The sequence below is a fragment of a genome, unplaced genomic scaffold (assembly GCF_019419815.1).
Source record: "Pyrus x bretschneideri cultivar Hongxiangsu unplaced genomic scaffold, Pyrus_bretschneideri_v1 Contig22, whole genome shotgun sequence".
NCBI classification, from domain to species: Eukaryota; Viridiplantae; Streptophyta; class Magnoliopsida; order Rosales; family Rosaceae; genus Pyrus; species Pyrus x bretschneideri.
The window spans coordinates 5,194,377-5,215,954 of NW_025999524.1; the positions used below are offsets into that span (position 1 = coordinate 5,194,377).

Below are 21,578 nucleotides of genomic sequence, written 5' to 3' on the forward strand. Positions count from 1 at the left end.
ATATACAAAAATAAAATTCACACGTGAAAAGGAATCTCTTATGAGTTTATGAAAACGTGAATTTTAATATAGGTCATGTTTAACGTTGAAAGTTGATGAGGCTAACCAAAAGATTTGAATAGTCAATTACGGTATTATATGCATAACATTTTAATGCAATAAATTTGAAGTGGTTTACCCAGAAAGGACTGCATCAATTGAAAATCTGTAAAAGGAAATGATCCAAAATTCAACCCCTCTAGTCTCCTAACCAATTTAAGGAGAAAAGGAAATGATCCAAAATTCAACCCCTCTAGTCTATTGGGTTGCCTCTCTTCTTTATATAGGCATGCTCATGAACCCATAATAATTGCTCATTTTCAGGCCTCCTTAGTGGCCAAACCCAAGTGTGTAAAGGTAGCGGTCTCACCACAAATTGGCCGTAACCTTGGTTACACCCTCCACTCGATTGGACACTTCCGTCTTGAGAGGCCCTTCCGCCACGGGCTCCAGGTATTCTTCACAAGTCAGCGCATCGTATCCGCGACGTTCAACTGGAGATTCGTATCCTTAATCTTTTCATGAAAGGACGGGGTGCCGAGCTGATCCATAAACACAAGCGCATCGCGGAAGGAGTCAATGGCATCGTTGAACAATATGACGCAGTCGTGAAGGGCGGCAACTGTGCGTTAACCTCCTTTCCCTCATTTTTTTTCGGATGCCTTAACCATAGAAGGCCTTGTCCGACATTAGAAACCATGTCCCGTAATGGTATCCAAAATCTAGTTGGAATTTTCGGTTTCCCTGTATTCGTTTTCATAAAATTTTCATATTCAAATCTCCATATTGGTAAAATTGTAATCCCTAGCAAACTGTAAAATGTCTTCTTTTATATATATATATATATATATATATATATATATAATATTGAGGGGATACATAAGAGTTCAAAATTATTCCAATAATTTTATGTAATGAGGAGTGAAAGCACATTGTGATTAGGGTGCAACCCTCTATCCAACTTTAACAAGGATGCTTACGCAAATCTTCCGCCCGATTGGATGTTTTGGTCTTGAGAGGCTCGTCCTTCACAATATCAAAGCTTTTCTTGACAAGTTTGCGCATAGGTATCTGCGGCGCTCAACTGGACATTCGTCTTCCAAATCTGTTCATGGAAGGACGGGGTGTCGGGGTGCCAAGCTGGTCCTTAAACGCATGAGCATTGTGCAAAGAGTCAAAAACATCCTCGAACAATTCGACGCATGAATCAAAAAGTCAAGATCCCCCTGCGTATGGGTTAGGCAGACGTTGATAGCGTCCTTGGTGCGCTGTACCTTTTCAGTGAAAGGGGAGCCGATAGTAGGGATTGGGCGGGAGAGGAATAAGAGGAAGAAGAGGGAGAGGAGAAACTGGGTCGTCATTCGTGGGGATTGTCAAGGATCGATGTGTGGTTCTACTTGTACATGTATTGTGCTGGTAGTGGTGTGGGGAGGGGGTTTATATAGTAAGAAATAACTTCATTAGGTTTTTTGGACAAGCATTAGGGTTTTCTGTACAACAAATCTGGACTGGCCAATTAAAGTTGTTTCCATATATAGTTAATTTAGAATGAGCACATGGTGCATTTCCGTTTATTTAATTATAGTTTAGTACAAAAAAATTTTGTTTACGTTCGTGTAGTATTAATTAATTAATTGATTGATTTCACGCATGATTTACTCAATATTGGTCCATGTATCTTTGTAAATGTGAGTTAACCTCATTTTCCTCATTTTTGGGATGCCTAAATATATTTTTCAAATAAATGTAGGTTAATTGTTTTACACACACATATATATATTTATATATATAATAACAAAAAAAATGCATAATATATGTAAATTCAAGCAAAATAATTTACCTAAAAAATAAGAAATGTTATTTGATTCAAAATTAATTTAGGTCAATTATTTGCAGATAAAATTATAATATATGCAAAATAATCTACCTACAAAAATAACGTGCTAATCATAAAAAAAAGGGTAATTAATTTGTGCAAATTGTGAGACATGTTATTTGATCCAAGATTAGTTCACCTATATTTTACATAAAAAAATATAGGAAAATTTTTTGCATATCATAAATTTATAATTGCGCATTATTTTAATAGGGCCCATTTATATTTGAATTCTTGTGGACCTCTTAGAAAGCCCATTGTGTCATTTGTTCTTTAGGAAAACTAATAAAAATGACTTGAAAACTTTGAGTTTTAACGATAAGGTAAAAATAAAAGGTAAAGTGAATAGTACCAAGTTTGAATTTTTAGTGTAAAAATGTGATTTTTCGTTAAAGTGAACAGTACCGTGAGTTTTTCGTTAAAACTCCCTTCTTCTTTGGAGTCTTGTAAAACTTCTTAGAAAGCCCATTCTGGTGGAGCAAGGTTCTTCACTATTTTAAAAAGGGCCCATTTGTTCTTTGGAGTGTTGTGGACCTCTTAGAAAGCCCATTTATTAGTTAGAGTCGTGTGGACCTCTTAGAAAGCCATTCTGGAGGGGGGCAAACTCTTCATAACTTTAATAGGGCCCATTTATTCTTTGGATTCTTGTTAACCTCTTAGAAAGCCCGTTATGTTGGGACGGATCATCTGGGTTGGGAAGCAAGACAATATCTAACGTGCCGTGTTTCTTAACAGAGGCCTTGTGCATCTGTTGGCCCAATTCAATAATAATCCCTCACTAATACATGTCAAATCCAATTAGTATTTAATTGAGAGTTTAACTCCCCTACTTCAAGCCACTATAATGACTCATTTACTAATTCGTAATCAGACTGAGAGGAAAAATAGTTTATGAAACTGTTCTGAAATCGAAGGATATACATATGCTTATTTTTCATTCTCAGAATATACGTATGCTTTAGTTTCATTTTAATGTATTAATTACAGATAATCTTATTTTTCATTATAAGAATATACATATGACTATTTTTTTGACGTAAGATAACACGATCAAGCAAGAAAAAACAAACCGACGATAAACTAGGATTTAAACTACAACCGGTATATAGGATTAAATTGTCTTCCTTACTACTATATAATCTTTTTACAAGACAATACAATCAAGGAAGAAAATACAAACCGACGTTAAAATTATGAGAAATTGGGGGATTTCACATAAATAAAAATAACTCAAACAAAGTTATATGTACCAAAATAAAAAATAAAAAATAAAACAAACAAATTATGGCAACTGCATTGTTACTGAGTTCAAAACTTACCAAAGGTAGCCGATTCAAAAGTGCCCGAACCATCCTCCGCATGTTCTGTCAATACCATCCCCAATGAATGTTATGTCCCACATGGTTGTCTCAATCTCGACGTACTCTCTATACACGCCAGCTTTGACGTATATGATAATTCGTGTAGTCGTATTGCGACACACATTTGTCACGGTAATCAGAGCCTCGGAAATAGATTTGTAATTTCCGGACCCGTCTTGGGCTGCTTCTACATCAAATTTTTTTTTCAATTTCAGAAGCTTTCGGTCAGGAAATGAAAACCTACTTTTATGATGTTGGTGATCTTGGTGGCACACGAGAGGTTGAGGGTATGGTGTTTGGTTGCTGCATGGTTCAATGGTTCTACAACCACAAGAACAATGTTGCAGCATGAATAGGACAGAAAAGAAAAGAAAATATCTGAACTCCATGGTTTGAACTTTGAACTATGATCTTCACAGGGCCAACCACAATTAGTCTTCTGTAGCTTACGTTAGTGGTTCTTACAATTGTTTTATAATTTTTAGCATTCGCATATTGAGTAGGTATTTTTGTGTTATTGCATGGATGAAGTAATGAACCGGAGGTTTGTAAAGAAAGTCTTGCTTTTTATTTTCTTTTTTTTTTTTTTGAACGCCTCTTTTTATTTTTCTTTTGGAATGAAGAAAGGGATGCAGAAACAAAAGGGTGATGTGGAATCACAATATTTCACATAAGGGGTTTTTGAACATTAGTTCTTGCAAAAGATTAAAATTAAAAAAAAAAAAAAAAACTAGTGCTAGATTACATATTCAATTGAATCCCTTGAAGTGTACTTTATCAAAATTTATATTCAATTTTTGTTATTTGATGTGTATTTTTATTTAATCTCTCCACATTAAATTTTAATTTTATTAATATGCACATATTTAGTTCTTTAATTATAAATGAACATAAATGAGAAAATATTAAAAGAAATTTGTGATACAAAATATATAAATACATGATTGTACTATGCCGAAATATATATAATTGACTTTTTTGTACCTACATGATTGTAACAAAATATATTATAATGAACTAAATGTATGTACTGAAATGTATTATATTGAATTAATGTACCTAAATATCAATACCGAAATTTATGTACCAAAATGTACGTACCGAAATAATATCAATACCGAAATGTATGTACCAAAATGTACGTACCAAAATGTATGTACCGAAATATATGTATCGAAATATATGTACCAAAATGTACGTACCAAAATGTATTATATTGAATTAATGTACCTAAATATCAATACTGAAATGTATGTACCAAAATGTATGTACCGAAATATACGTACCAAAAAGTACGTATCGAAATATATGTACCGAAATGAATTATATTGAATTAATGTACCTAAATGTCAATACCAAAATGTATGTACCAAAATGTACGTAACGAAATGTATGTACCAAAATGTATTATATTGAATTAATGTATCTAAATGTCAATACCGAAATATATGTACCAAAATGTATGTACCAAAATATAGTATATTGAATTAATGTACCAGAAAGTCAATACTCAAATGAGATGTATTAGGTTCAAATCTCGTGGATGGCGAATTCGATACCAAATTAAGTTGTCCATTGTGTGGCCTAGCCAAACCTCCCTCACCTTAGTGTAAAATATATCGTTGTACTAAAAAAAAAAAAAAAAAAAAAAAGCTCAAATGTGTGTACCAAAATGTATGTACCGAAATGCATGTATATGTTTGTATCGATGAATTAATGTACTTATGTCACATCCCGGCCCGGGGCGGATCACTTCCCCGGCCCGCTCCACCACCGTAGCACGATATTGTCCGCTTTGGGCTTACCATTCCTTCACAGTTTTGTTTTTGGGAACTCATGAGCAACTTCCCAGTGGGTCACCCAACATGGGATTGCTCTAGCCCCTTTCTCGCTTAACTTCGGAGCTCCTACGGAACCTGAAGCCAGTGAGCTCCCAAAAGGCCTTGTGCTAGGTAGAGATGAGAATATACATATAAGGATCACTCCCCTGGGCGATGTGGGATGTTACAACTTATATGTTTGTATTGATGGATATACCGAAATATTCAAATATATTAATGTACCTACATGAAGAACATATATACAAAATTGTTATTGGACTATATATTATTAAAAAAAAAAAAAAAAAAAAAAAAAACATAGTTGCCTAAATGTAGACATTAAAATATTATGATAAATGAAATGAAAATTAAATTTAAATGTAATTAATACATTAAAATAGGAATAAAAAGATAAATAAAACATCAAAATATAACTAATAAATGAGATGATTAAATGTACTAGGGACTAAAATTAGATTTTAATTTTACACAAGGTTATAGTCTAAAACTCATATTTTTTTAAGAATTAAAATGAAGTTTTCTATTTTTTTATCTGCAACCATAAATTAACCCCTTTGAAAACAAGCATAATACCCAATTTCCGTTAAGACAAAATATATAGATGCAACTACACCACCCAAGTTGCTCTCCTAATTAACGTCACAACTCATCAAACTTCTACAAATATTATGCAGCTCTGCTAACTTTATGATTAGCTTTGCATGGATAATATGTGTATCTACAGTGCACTAGTTGTTATATATAATTTCTACGCTATATGGCATATGCTACCGAACCCCATGCCTTAAAGCATGCCACCATTATATATGAACACCAACCTCTTGTCAATCCCAGACGTGGATGATCATCCATAAAGTAGTACCCATTTTTCCTCTTCTTTTTTTCTTTTTATTTTATTTTTTATTTTTTGACAATAGTACCCATTTTTCCTCTTAAAAAAGAAGAAAATAAAACTAGATATATGTAGTTTCAGTTTTGGTCGATACTATTAGGAGTAATCCAGTTGTTTTTATGTGAATAGAAAACTTCATTTTAATCATTGGCAAAGATGACTTTTAGATTAAAACCATGAGTAAGATTAAAATCTAATTTTAGTCCCCTAATACATTAATAACCTTATTTATTAATTATATTTGATTTTTTAATTATTTATCTTTTTCTTCCTAATTTTTAATGTATTAATTTTATTTCATTTTCATTTCATTTATCATAATATATTTTGTTGTAAACATTTAGATAAACTAATATTTGTTATATAATATATTTCGATATACTTTGTTTTCTTCATTTAGGTACATTAAAATTCATTATAATATATTTCAGTCAATACATTTAGGTACACACATTTCAGTGCATACATTTAGATACACACATTTCGGTACATACATTTTCGATACAAGCATTTAGGTACATTAATTCAATATAATACATTTCGGCACTAACATTTTGGTGCATACATTTCGGTATACACATTTAGGTAGATTAATTTAATATAATACATTTCGGTGCATATATTTTAGTACATACATTTCGTTACACGCATTTTGGTACTAATATTTAGGTACATTAATTGAGTCTTTCAAGTTTGAAGAATGTTAAATAAAATTAATAAATTAAAAAACTATTTTTTGGTCAAAAAATAAATTAAAATTTTGTATGTTAATAAATTTAAATATTTAATGGGAGACATTAGATAAAAGACACATTAATTATTTTGAATTAAGGACACATCAATGATTATAATCAATATGTAATCTAATGCCAAGTTAATTTTAAATTTCAATTTTCTTGAAGGATTAAATTTAAAAAATCCCTTTTTTTTTTTTGGCGGTGTATCTGATTGGAGAGAAGGAGATTGGAAATATTACAACGTAAAAACAACTGGATTACTCCTAATAGTATCTACCAAAACTGTATCCAGTTTTATTTTCTTCTTTTTTAAGAGTAAAAATGGATACTACTTTATGGACGATCATCTATGTCTGGGATTAACAAGGGGTTGGTGTTCGTATATAATGGTGGCATGCTTTAGGGCATGGGGTTTGGCAGCATATAGTGTGGAAATTATATGATTCTTTCCATCTTTTTTGGAATGAATTTTTTTTTTTTTTTTGGCGGTGTATCTGATTGGAGAGAAGGAGATTGGAAATAATTGGCAGTTGAAGGGCTTGGTTGGAAGTCCATTTAAAACTGATGAAAGGGTTTTTGGCAAAAATGTTTGTGCAACCAATCGTTAGTTTAAATACAAGTGGATACTGGAAAAATCATTTTCTCCAAAAACGTCTTCAATTATTTTAAAAGTATTTTCAAACGAGTCTGAAGATGTCTTGCCAATCAATCCATATTTACAACAAGACGTGAAGATTTAACGTCTAATTTCGATACGGTTCTCATTTATAGCATACTATATTTTATAATTTATGTGTTAACTGATTGATTAATTAACATAGAATTGAGATATTCTTCATTGATTTAGCTACAATAAGTCACATGCATAATTAATTGATGGATAAAAAAGTGATTGAGAATTTGTCAACATACTCCACAGTCTATAAATGTGACATATTCAATAGGGATTTTGCATAAATTGTTACATGGGTACTTGGGTAAATTTTTATTAACAATGGGGTTAAACGATCAACAAAATGAAATTACAAAAAGACGTCAGGAGGTCTAGAACCCCTAACACCGTCAGCAACTAAAAAAACACAATAAACTCAAATTAGCCAATTCATCAGCTACGGAAATCATGTCACTACTAGGGTAGCTTTGATTGCCTCTAAACAACACTAATAACAGCTACTGTATAATCTTAGTACGTACGTATTCATCCTTTAAAAAACTGCATCCATCTTTCCACACATTCTTGTTAATTTCATAACTTTATCTCCAAATTGAATTTGTTGGTGCAGGTACACTAGTGAAGCCAAAGCGGGGAAAATTGGTGCATGTGACCCCAACATTAATGTTATTTTACCCTTGCTAATTACAACTGATGACTCTAAATGATATAGAAAATTTTGGTTCTTCTTTATTGCAAGTAATAAGGTTTGAGGTCAAGTATACGAAAATGAATGTGTAATATTGGAGGTGGGAATCCAACTATCGTGTGGTGAGAGAAATAGAGTGTCGGAAGTCCGGACAGGTAGAGAAGTTTCTCTTCTATATACAGCAACAGATTGGCTGCGATATTAACAATAGTTTGCCGGCGGGACCCATTGATGTTGACGATGAATCTCAATTACAAAGGGGTTCTCGTGAACTTGATTGTTAAATATGATTTAAACATTAACTTATTTTCTTTAATCAAGTCACTATTGATAGTTCCAACAGACAAAAAATACTACAAGAAACCAGATGAGGGTTGATCACGGCGCCTGCTTCTCGGCAACTTTACGAACCAGTGCAAGCGCATTTTCAATAACCTTTTTATAATCCTCCGCCCTATTGGATATGTCGGTCTTCAAGGGACCCTCCGCCACCTCCTTAAATCCCTCCGTGCAGGTGTTCCCGTCGTCAATGGCACCGGTTATCCATGTCAGCACGTTATTTATCTCTGGCCTGAAGGACGGGGAGCTGGGGGATCTGAGCAGGAGCATCTGCTCAAGAGAGTTGCGAATGAGGCCGGCGGCGGTGCCAAAGGCCTCGATGCAGTCGTTAAGGGCGATGCTGGATAAGTAGTTAACCATACGCTGAGCACTGGTTAGGCCGACGTCAAGAGCTTCCTTGGCGAGCTGATCCGTTTCATTGGATGGGGATCCGAATGTTGGGATTGGTTGTGAGAGGAATGAAAAGAGGAAGACAAGAGTAGGAATGGGCAAAATACCCATGGATTTGGATAATCGCGGTTACCTATTCATTTAAAGTTAACTATTACGGTTATGGGTATAATCGTTTGTTCGTACAAACGGTTATACCCATAACCGTTTATCCATGAAATTTAAATGGACGGTTATGGGTATTACCCGCGGTTATAACGAATAAAACATTAGTGATAACTAGTTGATGAGACTTGGTGATTGAACATGCTAAAGCATTAGTGTTCGAAAGTGTTTAGTTTCGGAATATTTTGGAGCTTTGAATCATCTAGTATTCAAGATAATGACCACTTTTTGTTTTTAGAAGCTTTACTTTGTAATCATATGGATTATGATAAAAGACTTGCTTGGGTGTAGTAGAAAAATATTGTTCGTAAACTATTATTTCAATAATTGGAATTGTACGAAGACTTAAATGATTAAAATAGGGAAATGCATACTAAAATGTACTTATAACGGTGTTTAATTGTCAGAAAACGAAGATTATGACAAATTTTTCTTTTGTAATTTTCAAGTTGTTAAAAAAACATGTAGATAGGTGAAAAAAGGGTAAATTGATAAAAAAAAAAAAATTATAAACGGGTTCAAAAACGGGTAAATGGTTATGATTAAATGGGTAAAAGGTTATGGTTAAATAGGTACACGGTTATGAGTATGGTTAACCGTTAATAAACGGTTATAGGTATGTGTATAACCATTTATACAATTACTCAACGGGTAAACAGTTATGCGGGTATAAATATAAACGATTATGGGTAAATAATCACGTTACCCGTCTGCCATAAACGTTGCCCATCTCTAAACGAGAGAGAGGAGAAACTGGGTCGTCCTGCGTTCAGTGTTCTTCATGACTGCATGCATGTGTGGTTGTACATGTACTGCGGTTGAAATGGGAGGGTTTATGTAGTACGAGAATGAAAAGTCCGTTATACGGGAAAAAGATCCATTTTAATGAGCCTCAAATCAAATCAAATCACATAACATATCATCTTCAAAAAAGAAATTAGATAAATGATTTTCTCCAATAAATTTTCAAATAATATTAATTTAACAAGAAAAAAATCATTTTAAGTGGGAGGGTTTATGTAGTGCGAGAAAGAAACGTCATTATATGGGAAAAAAGATCCATCTTAATGAGCCTCAAATCAAAATCACATAGCATATCATCTTCAAAACAGAAATTAGATAAATGATTTTCTCCAATAAATTTTCAAAAAATACTAATATAACAAGAACACAATCATTTTATATTAAAAAGGGAGAAATTATTCAGTGGGCCGATAATACAGCCTAATACAACCAGCGTCGTAATATTATTAGTTGAAATTTTGTTTTTAAAAATATCCAACAACATATATTTTGATAGTTAGTGTGGCGGGCCATATTCTGGATACTCAAAAAAATTTGTCCTGAAAAAGGACATTTTTAGAAGAACAAAAAACCCGAACAATTAATAGTAAAGTCTTTAATAGGTAATTTACCCTCATAAAGTTCCTCCCCGATTAACTTCTTCTAATTTTTTTATGGACCCTAATAAACTACAACCATAGCAACTGGAAAACAATCACCAATTAGACCAAAATATATTACAACAACATTAACACACAAAGAAAACAGACGGTAAAGTTTGATACAAATCTCTACTAATCTTCATTGATTAACTTACTAATCAACTACTCCAACAGCCAAAGACTACCAAAACCAGAGATGGAGGCTCGACTTTTATCAGGGCGCGCCCTTCTCAGCAACGCTATTAACGAGCGCAAGGGCATTGCTGGTAACCTTCTTCACATTCTCAACCCGGTTCGACACGTCGGTCTTGAGGGGCCCATCCTCCACGTCATCAAACCCGTCCGTACAGGTCTCCTCGTCGGTAAGCGCTGCGCTCATCCACGTCTGGACGTTGCTCATCTGGAACCGGAACGACGAGGATCCGCCTCTTGAGTTTGCAGTGGAACTGAGCTGGCGCATCTGTTTGAGGGAGCCTCGAATCTCGTCGACTGCGTCGCCGAAGTTGGAGAAGCAGTCGTGGAGGGCTGAGGAGGCGCGAGGGTCGGCGCCGTAGTCGGCTTGACGGGATATGTTGGAGACGTAGGCAGCAATGCGGCGGGCCCTGGCGAGGCTGACGCCGATGGCGACCTTGGCGAGCCGAGTCGGGTTGTCCTGGACGGCACTGGCGAAGCGGGACAGGGAGGTGTAGCAGAGGTCAGGGTACAGAGTGGTGCCGCAGCTAGTGCGGATGAATTCCGAGTCGTTGGATGGGAATCCGACGGTGGGAATGGGGTGGGAGATGAGGAAGAAGAGGATGGTGAAGGAGAGTTGGGGGAGGAGGAAGTGGGTGTACATGCGGTTGGTGTTCATGGTGTGTGGGAATAGAGAGTATTATTGAAAGAACACAGAAGACTCCGCTTCTTGAGCTCCATGATGTGTGGGCTGGGGGGTTTATGTACGTAGCAGAGTAGTTGCACCATCAACGGCTAGGATGCAATGGAAACGTCCAGAAGGGATGATGATCTGGATAATTGGACGGCTGGTGGGGTGCCATTTTAATCCTGTGGGCGGGTAGGGCGGTTGGGTGCGTTAGTTAGGCTTGGGTCTCTAGGTCTGGGGAAGCTACCCCACTAATGCTACTATTGCTAAGCGTGCCAACTTTGTAGCATTATTGTGCAGGGTCCAAATTCCAAATACTCGATTATTAGCTCCAGTGTTCCACCACACATCGTATGAATAAAAACATTTGAGTTTTGGAAATAAGATATTGCTCAGAATGGTTTTAAACACTAATCACTGGCAGGAAAAGTACTTTCGAGCTATGTATAGCCAGAAGCATGCAAAAATACCATACAAACGTTAAATCTTTTTTATGATAGCGTCAACAAAACGCTTATAAGCAGAAGTATTTTGTATAAAAACATTCTTAAACAGATGTGTATTTCCTTCGACTCTTTGTTTCACCACTAGTGAAAGTAAAACATTCTCAAACAGATGTGTATTTCCTTCGACTCTTTCAATTAAGCTAATGTGATCCTAATCTCAACTTAATCTTGAAGCTTTTGGGAGAAGGTATATATGATTGATTCACGAGCTCGTCGCCGCAATTGACTCAATACAAACGAATCTTAATGATGAGGGAGACATGAAAAAGCTTGAAATGAATTTGTGTTTCTGCGGGGCCGGGGCAGGTTTTCTTGGTTCCAAGTTGAACTTTTTCAAAAGAGAAACATGCATGATCATGATCGAGGGATCACATCACATAGCCAGGTTGGGTTGCATGTGATCATTAGGTTTAGTGGTACTCGGCCTCGATTAAAAGATATAAAGTTTTAGATTTGGATTCTCTGTTCGATTTTATATCCACATGACATCTCATTCAAATTTTAAGAGTGATGTGTCAACTATAAACCCATATGAGGAGTCAAGCACATAAAAATCAAGCAAATAATTCGGGTCCCTCCATTTTAACTCATATTAACGCATATAACAATGTGTATTTACAACGAGTTTAATGTTAAGTTGTATTAAGTATGCTTCTTTTTAACATAATATAGATTAGCAATTGAAAATGAATAATCATGATTTCATCTATACAAACCTGCTTCCAATGGGTAAATCATGTGTAAATGATGGGAATGAGATCTATTTCGAATATTTATGTCCGAAGCCTACTAACTGAGAGATTCGGACTGTTCAAAAGACAGAGAAAAAGATTCATATTGTTCAAGTTTTTAGATTTTGTGAAGTGGGTCAGTGTGATGGGCTAATAGAGGTCGTATAATTGAAATTAAGTGGTTCAGATTTCTCGAACTACGAGCTCCGAACACAGAGATCCAAAATGAGTCTCAATCCCAAATGGCCCACCCCCTATGGCCACGCATCATTGTCAAAGATAAAACAACATTTAGCCTAATTCAATTGCGTTAGACATGGGAAAATGTCACCCGTAAATAAAGAGCATTTGAATCAATATTCTATGTCACGAGCTCAATCGAGTACGGTTGAGGTAATGAGCAATGTGAACGAACATTTGAATAACCTTTGCCTAGCTAGGCCAAAAGAAAAGACTATCTTCTTCTTCTTTTCTTTATCTATTTTTCTTTTTACAAGCCTATCATTCTATCGTTTGAAGAATTATTGGGTACCGCAGTTCATATTAGGCACACTTCTTTCGAGTAAAAATTCAAGTGATACAAAAATACGTGGGGTCTTGATTTTTTGTGTATAGCCTTGTGAACACATGGTATGGCTGTCAGACAGCAAATTTGACTATGGTCAGTAATTGATCAGTCGAGTGAATGTCCTTGATATTAGAACTTAATTACCTTTGGGTCACGGACTTGCCATGTCCACAATCATCAAAATCGTCTAATTTTATCTATTTTGTTCTTAGACACCCATGTCCGTCAAATTTCCATATTACAATTAAGGGCTTGTTTGGTATCCTATTTGAAATTTTTTATAATTTCTCAAAACATTTCTTAAGAATTTTTCTTGAAAACAATTTTCTTTAAAACTCAAAAACTTGTTTGGTATGCAATTTAAAAATTTTAAATTTTACAACTTAATTTGGACAAAGAGATCTAAAAATAGAGGGTTGAGAGAGAAAGAGGAGAGAGGAGAAAAGAAAGTAAAAGATGATTGGAGAAAAGAGAAAGAAGTGAGAGGATCGGAGGAGATAGGGAGGAAAAGGAAGAGGAGTGATAGAAAAAAAAACGGAGAAAATAATGAGTGCAGATTGGAGGAGAGACGAAAAAGGCAAAAAAAAAAAAAGGGTGAAGGGCAGAGAGAAAGAAGAAAAGAGAGAGATAGCTTTGGAGTGAGAAGGGAGGAGGGAGAGAAAAAATAAGTGAGTTTAAGTTTAAAGACTCTAAAAACTCATTTTTTGTGTTTTTAAAGAATATACTATATTTTTGAGTTGGTCTTGAGTTCAGTTTTAAAAAACAATCATACCAAACAAGTTTTTAAGGCCTAAAACTTAAAAATTGTTTTTGAGTTTAAAAAATTGGATTCAAATAGAATATCAAACATGCTCTAAAAGTCTCGATCATTTTAGATGTGACTAATATTTTTGGCAACAATATATGGTAAGATAGTTCGAATAGTTGAAATGCAATACATAGTGAGTTCAAAAATTGGGATCCTCCTCAAAAATTTACCTGTAATAAACAAAAGCTGGACTGAAAGTCTTCAAAACCATTATTTTCTGTTCATACGACCACCAACCCATCTCACGGCTTCTCTGTAGAAGCCCATTTAAAGGCCCACGCACCGGAGAAAATTCATTAACTCTAAACCCATTGAAAATACATACCGGGCCGTATCAATTTTATTGGCCCAAGAAGCATCTGATTTAAAAAAAAAATACCGCTATCCACACATTCATTTTTATCTTTAATACATCTCTCAATTTTCAACCGTTGAATATAATGAATCGAAGAAAATCAAAGAACAATATTTAACAAAGAATATATAGAGTTAAAAAAAGATGTGTAATTAGCATCACACATTCGAAAATTGTAAGTTTCGGATTTGTACTTGCAAGAATTTCGGGTTTAGTGGGAAAAAAGCTCATCGCATAATCGCATTCTTGAAATCACAATAAAGGCAGTCAGGCACTCAATTCTATATGTGATTATTAGAGCTCTTTTAGGTGGGGTCGCTTAGATATCGAGAACGTTTTTCGTTATAAATGGGGTTTAACTATTGGGAGGTAGATTCTGTCTTCTCATTTTCCATGTCCTTCTGTGATTTCTTGTTTTGTGTGTTCACGGTTAAGTAATGTTAATATTTTATATTTTCTATAGAGATAATAAGACAAAAATAAATAGTAATAAAATATTAACGTGATTTAATCGTGACAACATAAATAAAAGGGCACGAAAGATGGGAGGGCAAAGAATCTGCCTCCTAACTATTCGGTGCATTGGAGATGATTTAAACCGGACAACAATTCGGATTGGTAAATGGCAAAAAGACAAAAGTAGCATGAAGTTTCACATGTTGAACAATTGATTCATTCATACTAACATATATATACTTTTCATTGTTTTCAACATAGAAATGAGATTTTCTTCATTCATTCAACTGCAATAAGTCACAAGTCACATGCATAATTAAATTGATGACTAAAAAGATGATCCGTAATATTCAGCGGTGTCCCATTTAACACTATAATCTAGTGATATTCTTCTTCACTTATAAGTGAGAGGTCTTAAATTTGATTCTCGTTAAATGCACACTTAAACCACATTATTGTTAGCCTATTGTGAAGCTAAGTCCATCTCATTCCCTCAGTGTAAATACTATCATTTGTTTAAAAAAAAAAAAAAAAAAAAGGAATTCTCAGCGGTGCCACATACATATACATTCTCTACCTTAATTGGGGAACCTACACATTTGTCTCTACCTTCAAACTCCAGAGTATATAAATATCACATATTGAATAGGGCTTTTGCATCAATTGTTTGTTATCAAAATTACTACAAGGGTACTTGCGTAGATTTTCATTAACAACGGGGTTAAACCAAGGACGAAGCCGGAAATTTGTTTGAATGGGGGTATTGTTAAACAACAACGTCACAAAATAAAAAGCTAGAGAATTTACTAAATAAATACTTATTTATTAATCCATAAGATTTTTCATACAAAATATTATAATATCCCTCGACTCGTGTTCATGATTTGAAAGAGTTAATGCCATCAAATATCTCTCTATATAAAAATAACCATGTTATCATTCATCTATTTATCTCCATCCGATTTCTCAATCAATTCTTCGGAAATATCATGGTCGAAAATGCTCTTTTTCAACATTGGCAATTGCAATTGAAAAAGTTAATACTAATATCACAAGCAAGTAAACAAGTTATACACTTTACTAATATCACAAGCATGTACATTTTTTTGTTTGCCAATAAACTGAGTGGGGGCATCTGCCCCTCTGAGCCCAAGGTGGCTCAAAACTACAAGAAGACATCATGAGTTGTAGAGAACCTAACAGCGTCAGCTGCTCGAAAACACAATAAACTCAAATTAGCCAATTTATCAACGGACAAAATTATAAACACTAATAAGAGCTTAATTAGCAGCCAACTACTTGAACTGCAAGTCTGTAGTTATGTTTGATTTGTTCGTATTTTTTTGCAATTGGATTTGGAGCTGAGAGTTGACATGCAAGTTCTGTTACTTTGTCTATGTATAATTTATGAGAAATGTTAAAGAGATTTTTTCAAAAATGGGACTCTCAACGAACTCTGTGCTACTTCATATTTTTAATACAATATTTTATAATATTATCATGAGAGAATTAACATTAAACTATGAGATGATAGAAAATCGAAAGAAAATCTCACTTTGAGAGAGAGAGAGAGAGAGAGAGAGAGAGGCCCATAACATTTCTCAGTCTATCTATATATCTTCCGTTGAAATCCATTTGTACAATTACTGTACACATACAATCTTCGTACGTACTTGCCTTTTAGAAAACTTCTTCCCGATTTGAAATACTTTTGTACAACTACCAGAGCACCAGAGCACCGAATCGAAGATCACATGCACGCCTCAATCAATCACGTATTCCCATTGGTCTCCTTCCCTCCTCTCTCCCACTCCTCAATATCTCTACATATATCCATTGAAAACTAGAACGTAAAATGACCGAATAGAAACAAGAAAACTAAAATAATGTATTGTAAAAATGATGCAATGATTATGTGAATCAGTTAAAACACGTAAAGGAATACATTTAATATATATTGACACCTTGAGAGATGCAGGCGGTGAGCAATTTTTGTGAAATGACTACCTCACCGCTTGATCAGTCGTAAAAATACAATGAATCATGATATCCATAATTGACACGAAACGATACAAAAACGTACTCTAATCTTACAAGAGTCAGTCTTGGAGGGGAGAGGTATAATCTTGTTGTACATTGTGGGGCCGACACCCCTCACGCCTTCCACGTGTGTCGCATCCACCGCACCATGGACCATCCACCTCCCCCATAATTTAACTCATCATTTCGTCCATTAAATTCACAAATCTAATCCACCGTCGATTCTTACAATCTTTCGGGGTTATTACCATGCAAACAAATTTAGACACCGGTTCTCTCCAAACCCGGTCCAACGAGTCAAAGAGACTCGAAGCGATCCAGTCACGCAAGTCCTGCATTGGAATCCGAGCATGATCCAGTAACCTCCTCCACGTGTTCCAACCCCATTGGCCCAGCCTCTGGAATCCAATGACGCCTTTTCGTTATAAAAGAACCCAAGACGGCTGCTGTTAAGTGTGCTCTGCTCCCCTCCACCACCAACAAAAATGGCGCGAAACCTCCTCTGCCTCCCGGGGAATGTTTCCGCATTTCGCGCCCCTCTCGCAGCCCTCTTCCTCCTTTCTCTCCTTTTCCACTCAACCAGCGCCGCCACCCACGACTACCACGACGCTCTCCGCAAGAGCATCCTCTTCTTCGAAGGCCAACGCTCCGGCAAGCTCCCCCAGGATCAACGCCTAAAATGGCGCCGCGACTCTGCATTGCACGACGGGTCCACCGCCGGAGTAAGCTCCCATTCCCTTCGCACTCCCACATTTCTCAAACGCCGAGTTTAATTTGAATTTTTTTTTCTGACATTGCATTTATTAATACTAACTTCAGGTGGACTTATCGGGCGGCTACTACGACGCCGGCGACAACGTAAAGTTCGGATTTCCAATGGCATTCACGACGACGTTGCTGGCGTGGAGCGTCATCGACTTCGGGAGAACCATGGGTCCGGAGCTGAAGAACGCGGTTCGGGCCGTGAAATGGGGCTCCGACTACCTCCTCAAGGCGACGGCGGTGCCCGACGTCGTTTTTGTCCAGGTCGGCGACCCCTACTCGGACCACAACTGCTGGGAGCGGCCGGAGGACATGGACACGTCACGCGCTGTGTACAAGATCGATAAGAACCACCCGGGGTCTGACGTGGCAGGCGAAACAGCCGCTGCTCTCGCCGCTGCTTCTATCGTGTTCAGATCACGTGACCCGGCTTACTCTAGATTCCTCCTCAATCGAGCCGTTAGGGTACGTCGCTGTCACTCACTCACTTAACTGTTCACTTCGTTTGTTTTATTAACTTTGGGTAAAAAGTTAAAAAGTAAAATCTGCGACACAGGTTTTCGAGTTTGCTGACAGGCACCGGGGTGCGTACAGCGCCAGCCTGCACCATGCCGTGTGCCCTTTTTACTGCGACGTGAACGGCTTCCAGGTCAACAAAACTGACTCTTACACCGAAATTTTTTACGATAAAACTTACAAGTTCGTGTTAGTGAATAACTTGTTAAACGCAATATCGAAATGATTAAGTAGTGAAATGTTGGCCCGTCTCTGTAACATTTTTAGAAATCGAATTTCTTAGCTTAATGTAGTTGGATTAATATACTTTAGGATGAGTTGCTGTGGGGAGCAGTGTGGCTGCACAAGGCATCGAGGAGGCGCGTATACAGAGAATATATAGTGAAGAACGAGGTGGTGTTGCGAGCAGGTGATACCATTAACGAGTTTGGTTGGGACAACAAGCATGCTGGGATTAACGTCCTCATTTCCAAGGTACTTAAGCCAAACAAATCTAGCTTTCATTTCTTAATTATTTCTTTATTACTCCTTACTCATTGTGCTACCAACTTTATTGATTATTTAAATATAATTTATTGTTTGTCTCAATCTGTGTTTTTATTCTTTTTGGCTTTATGTTCTTGTATGGAATGTAGCAACCATTTCTTTAATCGTTGCGTTAGTGCAAAATAGGTGGTATGGTCTGTGTATCACGTGCTCTGGAATTATGTCTAAATGTAAAAAATACGAATAGGATTTCTCCGCATTCCTTCCATTTGGATCCTCCGAATCCTCAACCATGTCCGTTTAATCAATAATTGAACGGACATGAATGACTTAACTTTCGTTTTTGCCTTTTCATTCGACTCCTTTGTCTCCCTTCATTTCTCATCGCTGATAAAAATATACCATTAACTTTTATGTCACTTGTGCAAATAATTAACATTATCCAATGTGTGCACCGTGGTTTTTGGTTGTCTTGTGGACCCTTTTGGCATACCGTTTTGAGCAACTGGAATATGTTAAGCGAACAAAGGTCTTTGTATTTTAAGTGGTGGTGCGATCCGTACATCTCAGTGCAAATTGGATTTAATAACTCAACAGGCAAAGCATTTGTTACGTAAAGTTAAAAAACATGTAGAAAAATAATAGTCGAGAAAATTTAGGAAAAAAGTGCGTGAATCTAAGACAAGATCCATTTTTAGCTTACAATTAGGCTTTCATTTGCTAATTATTAGATTAGACAGTACATAGTCGAAATTGCGCCGATGGATTAAAGATAATAAGAAGAAGCGAGATGATGCAAGAGGGGTAGAAATGACTTTAGGGTGGAATGGATTTTTGGCATTGTGTAGTCTCGTCAATCAGAGAAAAGCAACAAAGCGGTCATCCATTTCCATGTGGACTGGTGGGTCCCATGGGTGGACGAAATGAGTTGAGTCTCTGCTGTGTGCATGTGCTTAAAGGTGCCGAGAGCGAGAGGATGGGTTTCTTTCCTTCTTTCTTCCCATACTCTTCCCTTCAGACGTATTATTTGCCTCACAACCCTAACTTTTCTTGGAACTGATTGCGACCCCTTGTTAAGGGCTTTTCAGTTCCCAGTCCCGGATTTCAAAACGTAATCCTTTTCCCACTCTATTATATCTTGTTATCCTTTTACAGGGAAATGATTTCTGCATATTTCTTGTATTTTATGTGCATAAGCTTGTTTGTGCATTATTACGTTGAGATGATTTTCACGCGTCTCTTCTATAGGCACGAATACATTACAATTGTTATCACTTGGAGGAGCTCTGAAGCACCAAGGAAGTATCGATCTGCTATATCTTATGTGCAGTGCATATAGATAATAATAAGTACAAGAATATTGGAAAATAAAATAGGATTATCTTGATTCATGAATGGCGGATTTCGATTCATTGGTTTTGCAATTGAAACCTAGCTATTATACACAATGCATGTGTCAGTCTCAGTGTTTCTCATCATCTACAGGAGAAAAAAAAATTAAATGTGCTTTTGGATTTGGCTGCAGGAAGTGCTTATGGGAAAAGCAGATTATTTCGAATCTTTCACACAGAATGCTGATGGGTTTATATGTTCCATACTGCCTGGACTTTCTCATCCTCAAGTCCAATATTCTCCTGGTATATAATATTTTTATGATCACAAAGAATAAAATAATAAGATCATAAACTTTCCAGGACTGCTAATTGCGTCATGGGCAAAACCCTGTTTTTCTTTAATTACTTACTAATTAATTTTTTTGTTTTGTTTTGTGGAACTCACTAATTAAGTTTAGTAAATTGATTAAGTTTTTCTCTTTTGAAGGTGGCTTGATATTCAAGCCAGGAGGTAGTAACATGCAGCATGTAACCTCACTTTCATTCCTACTTCTGTCCTACTCCAACTATCTAAGCCATGCCAATAAGAACGTGCCATGTGGCGAGACCTCAGCCTCCCCTGCTTTCCTCAAACAATTGGCCAAACGCCAGGTAATTCATGAAAACTAATGTGTCTCTCTCCGACATGAAATGTTATTGCAATAGTATTTCAATTCCGCGAGAGTTCTGCCAGTTCTCACGGTCTTACGAGTTTATGACCATACATTATTCAGTCATTGACCATCTTTAAATAATGAAGACAAGTTAACGGCTAAATTTTGATCTTGTCCTATTCGACTTTAACCTTAATTTTCTGACCTTCGTTAGGAGGGCACCCACGTGAACAAGGGTGCTTCTGGAATAATCAGAATATGTGAGGACAACATTGTAATTTTCGGAATTGATTTTTCTTCAGGTGGACTACATTCTAGGTGATAATCCATTGAGGATGTCGTACATGGTCGGATACGGTGCACGCTACCCACAGAGGATACACCATCGGGGCAGCTCGCTACCATCGGTGCAGGCTCATCCGGCCCGTATCGGGTGCAAAGCCGGGTCTAGATACTTCTTGAGTCCAAATCCCAACCCAAATTTGCTGGTGGGAGCCGTTGTTGGTGGGCCCAACAGCTCAGACGCATTCCCGGACTCGAGGTCTTTCTTCCAAGAATCCGAGCCCACCACTTACATCAATGCACCGTTGGTGGGCCTACTTTCATATTTTTCAGCCCACTATTGATTTCAGTACCCAAATGTAAATTGAGAGAAGTGTAGTGGTGCGCTACGCTAAGGTCACCCACGCACGTACCCTACCCCCAATTATTCTGAAATATTCCAATTGTACCCAAATCCCAAATTGATGAAGAAACCACTGCTAATGCAAGCAAATGGTCTTTTGATTACTTTTGAATGTGATATGAAGTTGCAATGTAACAACAACGACTTCTCTAACTCATGTATCCGAATCTTTTAGAGTCTTGCTTTACACGAATCGTTTCTTACTCGTGGTTACTCCGTATATCGTGATACTTGTATACCTATCTTTTATAGTTATTCGATTGAATAAATAAAAAATAAATAAATAAAGTGTAAAACGTGAAATAGATGTTCAAAAATCACTCCGCGATTTTTATTTGGAATTTAAAAAAAAAAAAAAATTGTTCTGTATAAA

At 36.3% G+C, this 21,578-nt stretch overlaps 3 protein-coding genes across 3 annotated transcripts; 1 reads left to right on the forward strand and 2 right to left on the reverse strand.

The window, feature by feature from the left end:
* Positions 1-8,485: 8,485 nt before the first annotated feature.
* Positions 8,486-8,947, reverse strand: LOC103943257 (pectinesterase inhibitor 9-like). Its single transcript, XM_009353510.2, has one exon. The coding sequence runs from the start codon at positions 8,945-8,947 to the stop codon at positions 8,486-8,488; it is 462 nt and encodes a 153-aa protein (XP_009351785.2).
* Positions 8,948-10,489: 1,542 nt separating this feature from the next.
* On the reverse strand, positions 10,490-11,311 carry LOC103943052 (21 kDa protein-like). The gene has a single exon (XM_009353245.3). It carries the CDS (start codon positions 11,294-11,296, stop codon positions 10,661-10,663), a length of 636 nt encoding a protein of 211 aa, XP_009351520.2. The 5' UTR covers positions 11,297-11,311; the 3' UTR covers positions 10,490-10,660.
* Positions 11,312-17,224: 5,913 nt separating this feature from the next.
* EG4 (endoglucanase 8) lies at positions 17,225-21,322 on the forward strand (the record flags this gene model as incomplete). Its single annotated transcript, NM_001302305.1, is given in 7 exon segments — positions 17,225-17,491; positions 17,589-17,996; positions 18,088-18,180; positions 18,360-18,521; positions 20,059-20,170; positions 20,355-20,518; positions 20,823-21,322. Coding segments are annotated over 7 exon segments (1,530 nt in total), but the record flags the coding sequence as incomplete, so codon positions are not given.
* Positions 21,323-21,578: the final 256 nt, after the last annotated feature.